The following is a 12,924-nucleotide window of genomic DNA, read 5'->3' as shown; positions in this document are numbered from 1 at the left end:
GAGTAGAGATTTGCGTAATTTTGGCACAGAGGCAGGTTTGAGAAGTTGGTTTGTCAGGCTACCCGGGGATTTTTAGTCCTGTCTTCAAGAGTATTCAACAGTAGGAGTAAGAAAGTGTGTTGCGTGGTATAAAAATGTTGTATCTGGTTTTAAACTTTTATCATATTATACATTTAAAGTCACAACCTAAACATCTTGGGAATGACTATGAATGGAGATCTGGATATCTCTGAAACCTTATTTATTTTCTCACTGGAGTTCTCTCAGTTACTTCTAATAAGACAGGTTGTGACTTGCAAACATTTGCCCAGCAGCCTCTAGGTGTCCTCAGGGAAATTAAAAGCAGGGGTATGAAGAGCCGTAGAGTTCTGTGCTGGTAATTAAGAGCACAGAGTACAGCTTATAATTATGTAGGCTTTTGCCTGTTCCCATTTATCATTGGTAATATTCTCAAGGCTAAATGACTGCTCAGCAATTTCAACTGCGATTTAAGAGAAAATAGGCCTTTTTGTGAAAAGGTCCTCTGTCTCCCGAAGTTTCATTCTCTTTTCATAGAAGAGCTCTCTCCTTTCGTAGTGGTTATGATTTAGTAAATGACTCAGAGATGCTGGAGGGGCCCCTAATCTGTTAACTCATGAGATTTTAACTACTTCTTTTTCAAAATCAACTTTGCCCTTTATGAATCTGGTGCAACCTGTGTCATCTCTTCTGGTTGGGGGGACCTTTTTAAGATTACTGAAAATATTTTTTCACACTTTTTAAATTAAAACCAGAAGATAGGTACTAACGTTCTACTCTTGTGAAAGATCATTAATAATACTATTTCATTATCATAAATTTGGTAGAGTAGAAGAGAGAGACTTAAGAAAAATAACACATTCAAACACTCTACCAGAAAGTTATTTTTCTTGTTATTTAACACTGTATAAAGGTTAACAGAACAGAACGTTAGATAACATTCCTACCTGTTTGGCTAATAATGTCTTCATATAAGGTAACAGACTTATACTAAAATGCCTTACTATTTTATGCATATCCTAGTTTTCCTTCTGACATTGTCCAGTGGGCCTATCCTCTTTTTTGGTTTATATTTGGGAGAAAAAAAGTGTACATCTTGTGACACAAAGTGGTACAATAACAAGTATTGCTTCTTTCTCTCTCCACTGTTTTCTTTTTAAAAATGTAAGGGTTTTGTTTGTTTCTTTTTTGGTAAAAAGATGTTGGCCTGGTTGACTGTCAACCAGTATCAGAGGACATTAAAAACTTTAAGAATATAAGCAGGAGGGAAGGCATACTTAGCCATCATTTCTTCCTTTAGATTCCATTATCACTCAATTGGTACATTTTTCCTGACTGTTGTTAATTATGTCTCTGTTAGCACTTTTGTTCAAAATTGAATTCAATATCCTCTCCTCTCCCCCTCAGTATTTCTTCCTGTTTCTCTGTGGCTGACTAGCATCACTGTTTGCCTAATTTTTGAAAAATATGGCTGGTAAACGATCTTTAACAAAATAACCTGGTTACTTTACTTATTAAAATATAGATTATAGCACTCCTTCCCAGGCCAACTGATTCAGAATTGCTGGGCCCTGAATGCTTCCTTCTTGTCTGTTGTACAGATCCAGTTGGCCAACAAATCCTGTTGATTCTGCCTTTAAAATGTGTCTTGAATCCATTCATCTTTCATTTTCCCTACTCTAGTTTAAGCCCTCATCTTTCACCCAGAATACAGCAGTAGTTTCTTATGGATATCCTCACTTTGTCTCCCTCATTAGTTTATATTCCCTGCTGGTATCCAGTTAATCTTTCTAAAACATATCCATCTCCTGCTTGACAATCCTCCATTATTCCTTAATGTTAGCAAGTTAAAGTCTAAATTTCTTAGAGTGACATTCAAGGTCTACTGCAATCTGGCCGTATCTAAATCTGCTGTGTATAGTTTAAGTAGTTAGTGCACTCTGTAACTCTAGGGTGTAACTCTTTCCTATTATGGCCTACATGAATGGTACCCATAGGGTTCTTTCAGTGCAGCACAATCACACATGGTGGCCTTGACTATGCACCTGTCTTAGCACCCTGACCTCTCCATCCTCTCTGTACATACACCTTACTTTCATAAACACAATACTCACCACCAGTCCCTAAATGCACTATACTAGTGATTTCTCAGAGCCTCTGCTCTTTCTGAGTGAATGTTCGTTCCCCTCTCATTCTCTACTTGTTGAAATCCTTCTCATATTTCAGGGCCCAGTATAAGCATCAGATCCTCTGTGAAGCCTTCCACAGTTCCTCTCATGTTAATTGTTCCTTCTATTGAGCCTTTTTCCTGCTTATACTCTTTATTTAACAGTTCTTTCTTTTCACCTTCTTTTGAGATAAAACTTAAATACAATGAAATGTACAAATCTTGAGTGATCCTTTGGGTCAGTTCCTACAAATGCTTCTACCTGTGTTTCCCAGATACCTATCAAGATATGCTTATACATTTTTACACATTTATAATTGACCTGCTAATATGGTTAATCACTTCCATGTGTTTCTGCCTTACTAAATTATAAGCTCTAATTAGAGCTTAAAAGGCAAAGACTGTGAGTTTGTCTCTTTCCCCTACTGTGTGTTCAGCACTGAACCAGTCTTGAATATTGTACCAGTTAGGGTACAGCTCAGCTCCTCTCAGTTAGGATACAGCTCAGCCCCAAAGACAGTGGCTTAAACAAATAAGACAGATATTTTATTTCTCTCACGTATTAGAATTCAAAGTATAAGATGTCCAGAGCTGATCTGGCAGCTCCACAGTGTCAAGGACCTGGGCATCTTCATTCTTGTTGTTCCACATCTCCTTGTTCCACCATCCTGGAAGTGTTGCCCTCACCACAGTGTTTCGGGTGACTAACCACAATATTCCATCCAACTGGGAAAGGGAAAAAGAAGAGAGCTTGTCTTGGAAGTTACACTTACTAGCCGATGACCAGAACACAGTCACATGACCACATCAGCTAAAAATCAGGAATACTAGAAGAGGAGAGAATGGATATTGAGGAACAGTTAACAGATATTGCTTCATATATGATCTCAATCTTCACAATAAACCTACAAACTATGTATAAGAAAACTAATACTCAGAGAAGCTAAGTAAATGGCTAGAAAACTGCAGATCTGAGATCTGAATTCAAAGCCTGTACTTTTTTTTTCATTCTACCTAGTAAAGTGTTAGGAGGGACTATATAATTGTTATTAAATAAAGTAATTAATTTTCACAGTTACATCATGTATTTTCATATCACATATTTTCACAGTATCATATCTCTTCTAGGACATCCCATATAACTTTATTCCATACTTCTCACTATCTTTAAATGAATTACCATATCAACTGGCTTGTAACTTTTAAATCCATGATATCATTTATGAGGAAAAATAAATCACTATATTTGCCAAGCAAAAGCTTCTATACTCTGTATTTGTTTAGAAATGCTGTCTAATCATAAAGTTGAAGGAGATTATGTCTTGTAACCCCTTCATTTTAAAAGCAAGGAAAATCGAGGTCCAGAGCAGATATAGGACTTGTTCTTTATTTCATTACTACCCTTGCTTCTTTTCAAGCATCATGGACAAGCACTAGCCTAATTAATCACTTCTATAAGTAACCATAATTGTTATACTTAAGAATTGTCTCAGGTTTGCAGAGTTGTCCTGATCTGGAAGTTCAAACTGAACGATGCATAAGAAATGTATGTAATCCTGGGCTGTTTTGGTGAAGAATGGATATTATCTAGCACAAGAAAACATCTTTATAGCTGTCAGGAACCTGTTTTAGAAAGGATGACTGCTATTTGACAGTCAAATAAAAGGAATGGGTGAGGTCATCCCTACCCATAATTCAAAACCCAAGTCAAATGCCATCTACCTCTCAAAGCCTTTCCTAAACCTTGTAAATAGATGTGAGCACTTCCCTTTCCAAACTCTAGCCTTTAAATATCTCCAGGTACTCATATATATTCTTTAAGTTACAGCTAATGGTGCCTTGGTCAGGGTAGGTTTCATGTCTGTTTTGTTTTCACTACATCAGTGGCGCCCAGCCCAGGCTTTGTTTTTTGTTGGCACTCAGTAAATGTTTTATGGAATGAAATATCCATCATGGCATTCTAGGAGAATACTTTGCAGCTGGCTTTAATAAACAATTCTTGAACTAAGAGTTTCAAAGATTTAGTCCCAGTCACTTGCTTATAGCCTTGTAGCTGTATGCAGGTCATTTAACTCCTCTGAGCCTTATCAGTCAGATTGGAATACGAGTAACAGGAAATGAAGAGCTGGTGAAAAACTTTGTAAAAGGAACACAACATTAAGGTGGCACTATCCCTAAAGCCCCTTGCTGCATCCCACATAGTGCCTTACATGTATTAAGCGAACAAGTACTTCAGTTTTTCTAATTTAATTGAATCATAATGGCATATATGTTATTGAAGTCAAAGTTTGGCCCTAGTAGTTGACACACCTTTGTTGGAGCTGGGAAATTTTACCAAGGGAAAATAAAATTATTGCCCTCATGCAGGCTGATTCTCCTATCCTAGAACAGTTTCATTATGAACCAAGGATCAATGAAAGAGGAAGCAGCCTGATGCCCAGGGATTTTCTTAGTACTTCTTCCTGTGCAAGCACATGCTGGACCTGGGAGGCAGAATAGGAACTTGCCACCCTCCATTTTCCATCTTACAGGAACAACCCAAAGGAAAAAAGGAACTTCTGTCAGAGGAATAGAGGTGGGTGTGACAGGACTATCCTGAAGCCAGGATTACCCTGGAGGTGGGATGCTTTGTATTCTGCCCACCCAGCTACTGTCTTGGGCATCAGTGAGTTAAGTTTTTCCTTGTGGAGGAAACCAGTAAACCAAACCCAGAAATAAAGAAATTACCACTGAAGGCTTTCCTTAAAATACATTTAAAAGAGTGAAGCCATAACTAGAAGAATGTTTCCAAGGCAGAGCTGGCTCTAGCTTGGACCTCCTGGGTTTAGGGGATGTGAGTGGCCATTTGATTTGAGTTTGAGCATGTTTATTATAAATAAAACCATTTCCCTGGAGCCTGGCAAGTTTTGCAGAAGGCATACCAAAATGTAATTGAATTGTGACTGCCTCTTAAATTGTGAAATTAATTTTACACTTAACAAATGCTTTAAAAAATAGAGGAACAAGTGGCTTTAAAGTTCAGGGTGTTAATATTTGAAATCTGTCCAATTTAATTAGCTGGGTCCCAGAGACTGTTTCCTTTTTCTCTGGTCAGTGTCACTGATCTAACACCCAATTTTCTTGGTTGTGAGATAGGAATTAAATGTATCATTTATTTAGTTGTATTGACCTGAATCATATCTCCCCAGCATACATTCTTATTTCAGGAAATAGGATGCATCCATGTGGAATTTACTCAGTAACTCTTCCTAGTGACATTTGTGTGATCTAATTCAAGGAACTGAAATGAAGGCTGCACATGATTTACTTGCATATGATGCAGCTGTTTTTAGTACTGTATTTACATTTTTAAAAACAAGAATGCACCTTCTTGATGGAACAGACATACATTTTTAGATTCACAGACTCAAGAACTGTAGAACAAAGAAGTTTCTTAGAAATTGAATCCAGACATCTTTTTTTGTTTTGAAGAGATAGAAACTTGAGTCCAAAAAGATTTAGTGGCCCTGAACTAAGCTCACAGGGTCAGTCAGTGATAGAACAAAACAAGAAACTAGATAGGTTCCCAATTCAAGCCTCTTGTTTGTCCCAGATAAATATAGGTGTGGTTTACATTGACAATTTGTTATGACATCTGCAGCTTATTAAGACAGTGATAGACAACCTAGCCACTTAGCTAATTAAATCATCTAATTTCTGCATGAGCATATTACAGTATACTATAGTCCCTGTAGCTACCTACCCTTATTTTTCTTTTCCTGCTTATATACTTATTTTTAATCTTGTGTGTTTTTTTAAGCCACCCTAAATCACTTTTTTGAATGATAATAGTATCTAAATAAATACTCAAAGTGATGCTTTGTGTTCATGCTAATTACTCATGTTTCCATAGTGTCTATGGTATGTCAGAGATCCTGGCAATGTTAATTATCCTAACAGTATTTCATCTTTTCCATCTATCAGAGGTAGCAGTAAAAACAAATTTCAAGTGGAGTGCCTAAAAAATATATCATTCTTTCATTGCTTCACAAGGTAAAGACACTGTAATCCCCATAATAAAATTCTTGAAATTGTTTTTATCAAGCCTAGAAAATAACTTAGGAGTGTATTTAGTATCTTAAAGTGAAAGACTGGCTGATGGGATTGAAATGTTACCTAGGTATTCAAAAGGGCATTGTGATTTATGGTCAACTGATTTTCACCAAGGCTGCCAAGGGCATTCAGTGGGAAAAGAATAGCCTTTTCAACAAATGATACCAGGACAACTGGCTAGCCACATGCAGAGGAATGAATCTGGAGCCCTACCTCATACCATATTATACAAATTAACGCAATATGGATCAAAGATCTAAATGTAAAAGCTAAAATTATAAAATTTCTAAAAGGAAATGCAGGTGAAAATCCATGTGATCTTGGGTTAGGCAATGGTTTCTTAGATATGATATGAAAAGCACAAGAACAAAAAAAAAATAGATAAATTGGACTTCATCAAACTAAAAACTTTGTCAAAGGACACTATCAAAGAAATGAAAAGATAATCTATAGAATGGGAGAAAATATTACAAATTATATATATATATGTATGTATATATGAAAAGTGGGCAAAGGACTTGACTAGACATTTCTCCAAAGAAGATACACAAATGACCAATAAGCACTGTAAAGATGCTCAACATCAAAACTGATGAGGTATCACTTCATACCCCCTAGGATCGTAGCATATAATTTTAAAATGGGCAACAATTATTGGTGAAGATGTGGAGAAATTGGAACTCTTGTACGTTGCTAGTGGAAATATAAAATGGTACAGCTTCTGTGGAAATGTCTGGAACTTTTGTGGCAGTTCCTCAAAAAGTTAAACATAATTGTCATCTCTCCCAGGAATTCTGCTCCCAGGCATATATCTAAGAGATTAAAAACATATGTTCACACAGATATGTACACACAAATTGTAGCTTTATTCAAAATAACCAAAAAGTGGAAACAACCCAAATGTCCATTAACTGAGAAATGAATAAACAAAATGTAGTATATTCATAAAATGAAATATTATTCAGACATAAAAAACAATGAAGTACTGTTACATGCTACAACATGGATAAAGGTTGGAAATATTATGCTACAGGAAAAAAGCCAGACACAAAGGCCATGTATTATATGACTCCAAACGTCCAAAGTAGGCAAATCCATAGAGTCAGAAAGTAGATTAGTGGTTGTCAGGGGATAGAAGGGAGATGTGAATTGGGACTAACTGCTAATAGGTACAGGGTTTCTTTCTGAGGTGATAAAAATGTTCTGTGATTAGATATTGGTGATGGTTACACAACATTGTGAATATACTGAAAACCACAGAAGTGTATACTTTAGAATGGTGAATTTATGTTATATGAACATCTTAATGTAAAATACTGAAAGTTTTTTAAAGCATGTATACCCGAAGATAAAATAAAGGTGTTATAAAAGGTTAGAGACTGTTATGAAGGATTTCCAATCATAAGGGAGTGCAATAATTTGGTACCCCCCAAATCCCCTATGACTGATAGAGAACTTTGTCTACTCTGTGGCTTTCAGAGGATTAAGAGAAAGGCTCTGTGGTGTGGTTTTTACAGCTTAACAGGAAGAATCAGTCATTAGATGACCCTCTGCTCAGAGTCAGGGAATGTCGTTAGAGCTGTTATGCAAGTTGAGACGATAAAAGTAAATTACCTCCACTGAGTAAATCACCTGTAGTTCAGAAATAGCAAAAAAGTTGGAAAACTAATAGAGCATAGGGGTAGGACTGATGGGATGTGATTTTTCTTTTTTAATGTACAGTCCAACGGCAGCTCTCCCTAGATTTTGTGCTAAAATAAGAGCATTTTCACACAGTTTAATTGCTCTGTGATAACAACAGTGTGAACTCCATCCACAAACATTTATCTACTTAATTTTGCTCTAATTTCAGTGTAGCAAGCATTTACCTTGTAAGTGGGAGTAACTGTCCGTTTAGTAAAAAGAAGTCCCTTCTCACATTGCTAATCCTGTTGTGCATTTCTGTAATAAAGATTAATAACAAATGGCCTTTTATATTTTTCCATTTTTAGCTTGCATTTATAGAATACCATTTGCAAAGTAACATCTTTATGAACTGGAACCCTAATTGCTCCTTAAACATTAGTAAAGAATATTTAAAAATTGTAGAAGTTAAGGCTTTACAATTTTTTGATCAGGATTTTAAATGAGGCTTTTTTGCCTTTATAAAACTTTATAGTACTTGGTGCTATAATGTTCATGATAAACCATATAGAACTGTCTTTGAGGTACATTTTTTAAATGAGATTTATATAACTTAATAGCTATCTAAATTTTTCAATTGTTTTCCAGACCTGTCATTTACTCCATCATTTATAGTGATGCTACAGGACGGAGAGGAATGGATAAAAACATTGGCGAGCAACTCAATAAAGCTTATGAAGCCTTTCGACAGGCATGCATGGATAGAGATTCAGCAGTAAAAGAACTACAGCAAAAGGTATGTGGTTTTGGTTTTGAAAGTTATTTACCCTGGTAAATGGAATTTGAGTCTTGTGCAATGGAAAATATTATATTGTTAGAAAGTGCCTTGAAGACCTAAAACACAGTGATATATTAATGGATGAAATTTGAGATTTTTATTTGCTATCTTTTTTAAAACCATTGTGACCTGTGGGAAGAATTCATTTTAAGGTGATTGTATTGAGGAAAGATAAGAATGTTATCTTCCATAAATAATTTTTAAATAAAATGACAAACTGAAAGTCAGAAGTATTACTATCTCAGCTAGTTTTATTTTTTGGTTTTTTTTTTACATTGTTATTTGGCTGGTGAGAGGACGGTACAAATCTTAAAATATCCTGGAACTAAATTTGTTATTAATTTATAATAGTCTTCCATTCTTTAAATGTAACAGTTAAAAATCAACTATTTCAGTGAAGTCTTTAGTGGCTTACCAGATTGTTCAGCTTTTTAAAATTACTCCTGTACACATAAAACTTCTGTTTAGTGCTTTTAGTTTCAAAAGAAAGTAAATTGGAAGAAAGGTATACCCAGGCAAAAATTACTTGGTCTAGTAGTTACCAGGTACATGTCTGTTATTGGTCCATTATAAGGTTTTCACTGATCTACAGCAAAATGAGAATAATGTAATGAACTTCTTACAATGCTGAATTTGTTCCGTTTAAAATTCTGTCCTTTATTCTGATACTGTTTCCATGTTTCTGTACTGTCAGAATAAAGAGCAAAATTTTATTAACATATATATTCATTGAATGATGATCATAGAGTTTTTTGTTCGCTTGTTTAATATCATTACTTAGTGTTTTGGGGGTCCCCAATACCACCCACACATTCTGCGATTCCCTAGAAGGACTCACAGGACTTAGTATACTGTCATACTTAGAGCTAAGATTTATTACAGAGACATTGTAAAGATACACAGCCAGATCACTAATGGAAAAAGACATAAGGTGGAGTCTAGAGGAATCTGTGCGCAGGCTTTCTACGCTATTTCCCTCCTGTGAGAGGTCACACAGAGTGCACCCTCTCTCCAGCTTCAAAAATTCACTCAACACACTTGCAGTGTTTTGGCATGGGGAACTCCATTTGAGACTCAAGAGCTTGGGTTTTTTTTAAGGGCTGGTTACATAGGCACCCTCTGTCAACCAAAATTTCAGATTCTCAGAAAGAAAGTAGTTATTCACCATAAATCTCATGGTATAGTCTAAGTAGGCTGGCACAGCATTTAGAATCTTATCACTTAAGTGTTTTCAAAAATCAAGTTCCCAGATGCCGTCAAGGGCCAGCCTTGCAAATAGGCCTTTCTGAAGATAAACAGCCTAAGGCCTGCTATGTTAAATTATTCCTGCACAGGCAGTTGAAAGTGGAGGATCTTATGTTGGTTCCCTCAATTAAAAAAAAAATTTACTAGCCTGTGAAATTCTGAAGTCTAAGAAATATGCTAGCCATGCGGTTCTTAGTTTCTTCCATAAATATAGGAACTACACAATTCCCTTCCTCCTTTCCATTTGATACATCTACTATAAAGCTAGCTGTTATACATACTTCACTGCATTCCTCAGAAATTATCATTATTCTTTGTGATTCTCCTTTTGATTTACAAAAGAATACTCGCAGTTATACAGGTAAACTTAATGGGCTAGAGGTCTTTATTAGGGGTGCATAAGAGAAACAGAGATGGGATAATGACAGGCACTTTCTCAATTATTGAAATGAAGTTTGGATTTCTTTTCCTTTCCAGTTCATGTATAAGGCATAATCACTTTTTAAAAAACAAAACAAAAACTCCCAGCTTTTATTCTTCTTATTTTCCCATTAGGTTCATTAAGAAACTTCAACAATGCTGTACTTGTTCTAGGAAAGTTAGGAAACACAGAATTAGGGAAAAGGAGTATTGAGATATTCTTGGGTTAAGGCAGACACAGGAATTTCTCTGTCTCCTCCTCTTTCTGCACTGGCCAGTGGTAAGCAATTGAAAACTTTTGTAATTTAATCTCTTATCTGCCATGGAAGAACCCTTCACTCACAGCAGCAATTATCTTAAAGAGGGGAAAGGGAAATATTTTTTTACATTTCTCAAGAACAGGGGAAGAAAAAATGTATACTATATATTCTTATATGTTAAACTCTAAATATCCTGATTTATTTAAGAAACATGATTGAGTGTCTGCTGTGTACTGGGTCCTTAATGAGGTTCTGAGAATACTGAAATAAAATATAGTTTATGTCCTTAAGGAACTTTCAATAAGTAAAAAAGGAAAATCAAGTTATTACCATAGCATACTAAGTGCTACAGTAGAGATCTGTGCAGGATAATATGTGAGCACAGAGAAGAGGCATCTGTCTCAGTCTGGAAGGATCGGGTCATAAGCCCACTACTAAGCCCAACCCTTTAGCTAAGATTAGGAGGAGTTGGGTAAATTAGGGAAGACGGATCCTGCAAGCAGAGAGAGAATAGTATATAATAAAATCTTGGAAATGAGGGAATGTATGGTATGTTTTATGTACCATAAGGTGATCCTATGGCTCCAAAAGGAACTATAGGGCAGTATAGGAAAAGAAGCTGTGAAGGTAGATTAGAGCCCTATCTCGATGATTATGACTATGTAGTTTGTACTGTATTCTTATTCATTCAAAATTTATTGAAGGATTTAATATATGCTTTAGAAAAGTCTTCCTGACAGTGGGATAGAGGATAAATAGAATAGAGAATAGTCTGGAATTCACTCAACAAACATATATTGATGCTAAGCAATGGTCTAAGATCCAGGAATATAAAAATAAGTGGCAACCATCAAGTTGCATATATATATATATATATATATATATATATATATATATATATATATATATATATGTGTGTATATATATATGTGTGTATATATATATTAAAAATTATATTTCTATTAATATACATATATTAAATACGTATGTACATATGCTTCAATTTACAAAAGAAAGAATGAATGCAGTCATTTCAAGCGATCAAAATGAGGACTTAAATTAAGCATTGGGAATAAATTTGGGAAGAAATCTAAGATTTATTTAGGAGATAGAATGAAAAGCAGGTGGCATCTGAATGTAGGCCACTTCTGAGGGTGATGGCATAGATTCTAAGATGATACCCATGTATCTGGACGAGAAGACCGGATTAATCGTGGTGCTGATGAACTGAAACCAAGAATGGAGAAGAAGGTTCAGATTTAAGGGATTGGGAAATAAGATGTATAATTAGATTTTAGTTATTAGGTTTGGTTACCTATGGGACATGCAGGTGAAAATGTCCAGTGGATGGTTGCAAATATGGACCTAAAAGCCTAGGTAGAGTTCTGAATTGGAGATTATAGATATAGGTTATAGAACAACAGATTTCATCATAGCCTTGAATGTTTATAACATTTCTGAGTTATATGTATGGGGTGAAGGAATATATGAAGGAGAGGAGGGTAAGAGGAAGAAAATAAGGAAAACCAGTTGGTCGCTGGAGATTCAGAAATAGGTTAAGGAATTTACTATGAACAAGAGGAGAAACACCCATTCCTCTAAGAATTGGAGGGAGCAAGAGAGAGAAATAGCTGCAAATGAAAATAAGTTTGCAGATAAGAGGTGGAGGTGGCAGGAAGTTAAAAGGGTTATCATGAATCACTTATATCTGGAATCCAAAAAAAGTCAAACCTGTAAAAAACAGAGAGTAAAATGGTGGTTACTAAGGAATTGGAGGGGGGCAGATAAGACTGATGGTATTTAAATTTGTAACAAGTAGTAAATAAGCCATAGAGATCCAATGCACAGTATAACAAATATAATAGTATTGTACTATAATTATTTAATGTGATAAATATGACTACAACAATCCTATTGCAATATATAAATGTATCAAAGTAACACACTGTACACCTTAAACTTACAAAATGTTACGTGTCAAATTTATTCAATTTAAAAAATCAAATAAACAAAAAATAGTAGGGTTATCATATGAGAGTCCATTTTTTTCCTGTGAAATACAAGATAAGGTCATCTACTGAGTGAAATGATTTTCGGATATTCTGAAAGTGGTAATAAAGACTTGAAAGCGTCAGTTAAGAAAAGAAGAAAAATTTTGCATCCAGCCTTTACCATGAATTTTTGGTGGTGTCAATCCATGTTTGCTGGTTATTTTTTCAGCAAGTTTCTTGATATAGAAGTAGAACAAATGGGTGGCCAAA

At 35.3% G+C, this 12,924-nt stretch overlaps 1 protein-coding gene across 7 annotated transcripts in view; it reads left to right on the top strand.

Moving 5' to 3' along the window:
* TANK (TRAF family member associated NFKB activator) overlaps positions 1-12,924 on the top strand; it is an 81,802-nt gene that overhangs the window by 11,520 nt on the left and 57,358 nt on the right. For 4 of the 7 annotated variants that reach the window (XR_014245559.1, XM_082395354.1, XM_082395351.1 and 1 more), the window contains exon 2: positions 8,549-8,696. Coding sequence is in view for 6 of the 7 variants with exons in the window: in XM_082395354.1 (XP_082251480.1) it covers positions 8,598-8,696 (99 nt within the window). In the remaining variant the exon portion in view is untranslated. Of the gene's footprint in view, positions 1-4,571; positions 4,761-6,148; positions 6,218-8,548; positions 8,697-12,924 lie in introns of all 7 variants that reach the window. The other 3 variants (XM_082395352.1, XM_082395357.1, XM_082395353.1) reach the window with 2 other exon arrangements.

This window comes from Balaenoptera borealis (genome assembly GCF_965194805.1).
Source record: "Balaenoptera borealis genome assembly, chromosome: 6".
Taxonomy (NCBI): Eukaryota; Metazoa; Chordata; class Mammalia; order Artiodactyla; family Balaenopteridae; genus Balaenoptera; species Balaenoptera borealis.
Note: the sequence above shows the minus strand (reverse complement) of the source record. Positions and strands in the feature narration are given on the sequence as shown.